This window comes from Pinus tabuliformis, chromosome 7, assembly GCF_031772625.1.
Source record: "Pinus tabuliformis cultivar Carrire ecotype Pingquan chromosome 7, CPIR1, whole genome shotgun sequence".
In the NCBI taxonomy this organism is placed as follows: domain Eukaryota; kingdom Viridiplantae; phylum Streptophyta; class Pinopsida; order Pinales; family Pinaceae; genus Pinus; species Pinus tabuliformis.
In genome coordinates this window covers 363,590,465-363,592,387 of record NC_142293.1, presented here as the reverse complement: position 1 = coordinate 363,592,387, position 1,923 = coordinate 363,590,465, and the positions used below count along the sequence as shown (strand labels likewise).

Here is a 1,923-nt window from a genome sequence, read left to right as displayed (position 1 = left end):
AACACCAAAACTACAAAAGCCAGAACCCAGAATTAATAATAAAACAATAAAACACTTTCTTATTGCTTTCCAATACCAAAACTACAAACTATAAAAATTAAATTTTAATAAGATAAGAACAATTTTTATATCAACGAGATTATTTGCAAATAGATTTCCAACACCAAAACTACAGAAGCCAGAAGCCAGGATTGATAATAAAATAATAAAACACTTTCTTATTGCTTTCCAAGACCAAAACTACAAACTATAAAAATTAAATTCTAATAAGATAAGAACAATTTTTATATCAACGAGATTATTTGCAAATAGATTTCCAACACCAAAACTACAGAAGCCAGAAGCCAGAATTGATAATAAAATAATAAAACACTTTCTTATTGCTTGTATCTTCTTATTGCTGGTATCCTCCTCCGCTATAAATAAAGACTATAATTACATTACAACAATTTTGGTTATAATATGAAAAAAACTTTTATAATATATTCATAACTTTAATCGATACATCCGACAGACGCTCAGGTACGCTTGTACCGGAAGTCCCATTTATTATAATACCACAAACACAAACGCACATACTATTATTCTCATCCATGCTCCATACCCAAGCTCTGGAGGAGAAAACACAGACTACACTATCTTCTCTTACTCCACACCAGTCTTGTTCTGGTGTCCCGGCAGCTTCTCTTTGATTTTATCAACCATACCTGGCTTCTTTTCCTCTTCACCTCCAGGCTGACCGCAACACTGCTTTCCGTCTCCGGGGAGCTTTTGCTGTTGTCCCGGAATCTTCTCTTTGATTTTATCTACCATTCCCGGCTTCTTCCCCTCTTCACATCTACCACCCTCAGTCTGATCACATTGCTTTCCCTCATCTTCCTTCTTTTTGCCTAATAAGCCGAACATGCCGCGGTCCTGGTGCTCTTCCGCCATCTTAATAACGAGTAAATAACTTGGTAAAAAATGCAGACGATATAACAAACAACAAATTGACAGAACGCAGAGCGGAATAGATGGAAATAAGGGAGAAGAATGTGGTATTTATAGTTTTGGTGTGGCGGTGTGAAGGTCTCTTGCTCCTACGCGCCGTACACGCGCCATGCCCACAATCGTCAGATGGAACCGACATCGGGTATTGGATATTTTTTTTTTTTTTTGCGGTAAGAATCGTCTCGTACGGTATCATCGTCTCTGGTTCGCTGTCTGCCAAGGGACCCTACCCTGACCGTGACTGGTCCCGGGGCGAGGGCCAATTGTTCTGATATCTCAAACAGCAATTTTTTGGTTTATCTTGAATTTCTGGGGGGTGGAACTTTCATCTCATCTTATCTTATTATCTACCAATTTTTAATAGAAATTAAACCTCACACGCTACCGAGAAGTGGATAATATTAGTCATGCAGCGAATCATGATTGTGTAGCTAGTACGCAGGTCTTGTTTGCACGTGAGGGAGGGCCCTCTGTGCGCTGCACGAGTTATTTCAAAGACTTTGAATGCACGCTATCTAGTGGCAATAACGGTGATGATATGTCATGAATAACGATCATGAAATACGAAAACAATTACCACCACAACTACCTTGTGGATATTTATGGTTAAATTGTTTTAATATTAATTATAGATTTAGTCTATTTTTCTGGTTGGTTAATTTTAAGGAAGATGGAGAAAATTTGAGTATAAGTTGTTTAATTTTTAGAATTCTAATCCCTGAGTGTTTTCCCGTCGTTCAATCCATTGATGCATTCAAAAATGTATTTTAAACAACAAAAAATCACATTCTTGCTTGAAATTGTATCTTTGGATTATGGTGAAAAGACTATTTTGTTCATCCCATTTGGCGATTGCATGGGAGGCAATGGTAACATGCCCCTAGTAGAAGTTGTTGCAACAATAACACCAAGTTATATAATTGTTTGTATTAT

At 37.1% G+C, this 1,923-nt stretch overlaps 1 protein-coding gene across 1 annotated transcript; it reads right to left on the bottom strand.

Annotated features, from left to right (window-relative positions):
* Window positions 1-350: 350 nt before the first annotated feature.
* Window positions 351-1,019, bottom strand: LOC149247469 (uncharacterized). Its single transcript, XM_089458241.1, has one exon. It carries the CDS (start codon window positions 931-933, stop codon window positions 646-648), a length of 288 nt encoding a protein of 95 aa, XP_089314367.1. The 5' UTR covers window positions 934-1,019; the 3' UTR covers window positions 351-645.
* Window positions 1,020-1,923: the final 904 nt, after the last annotated feature.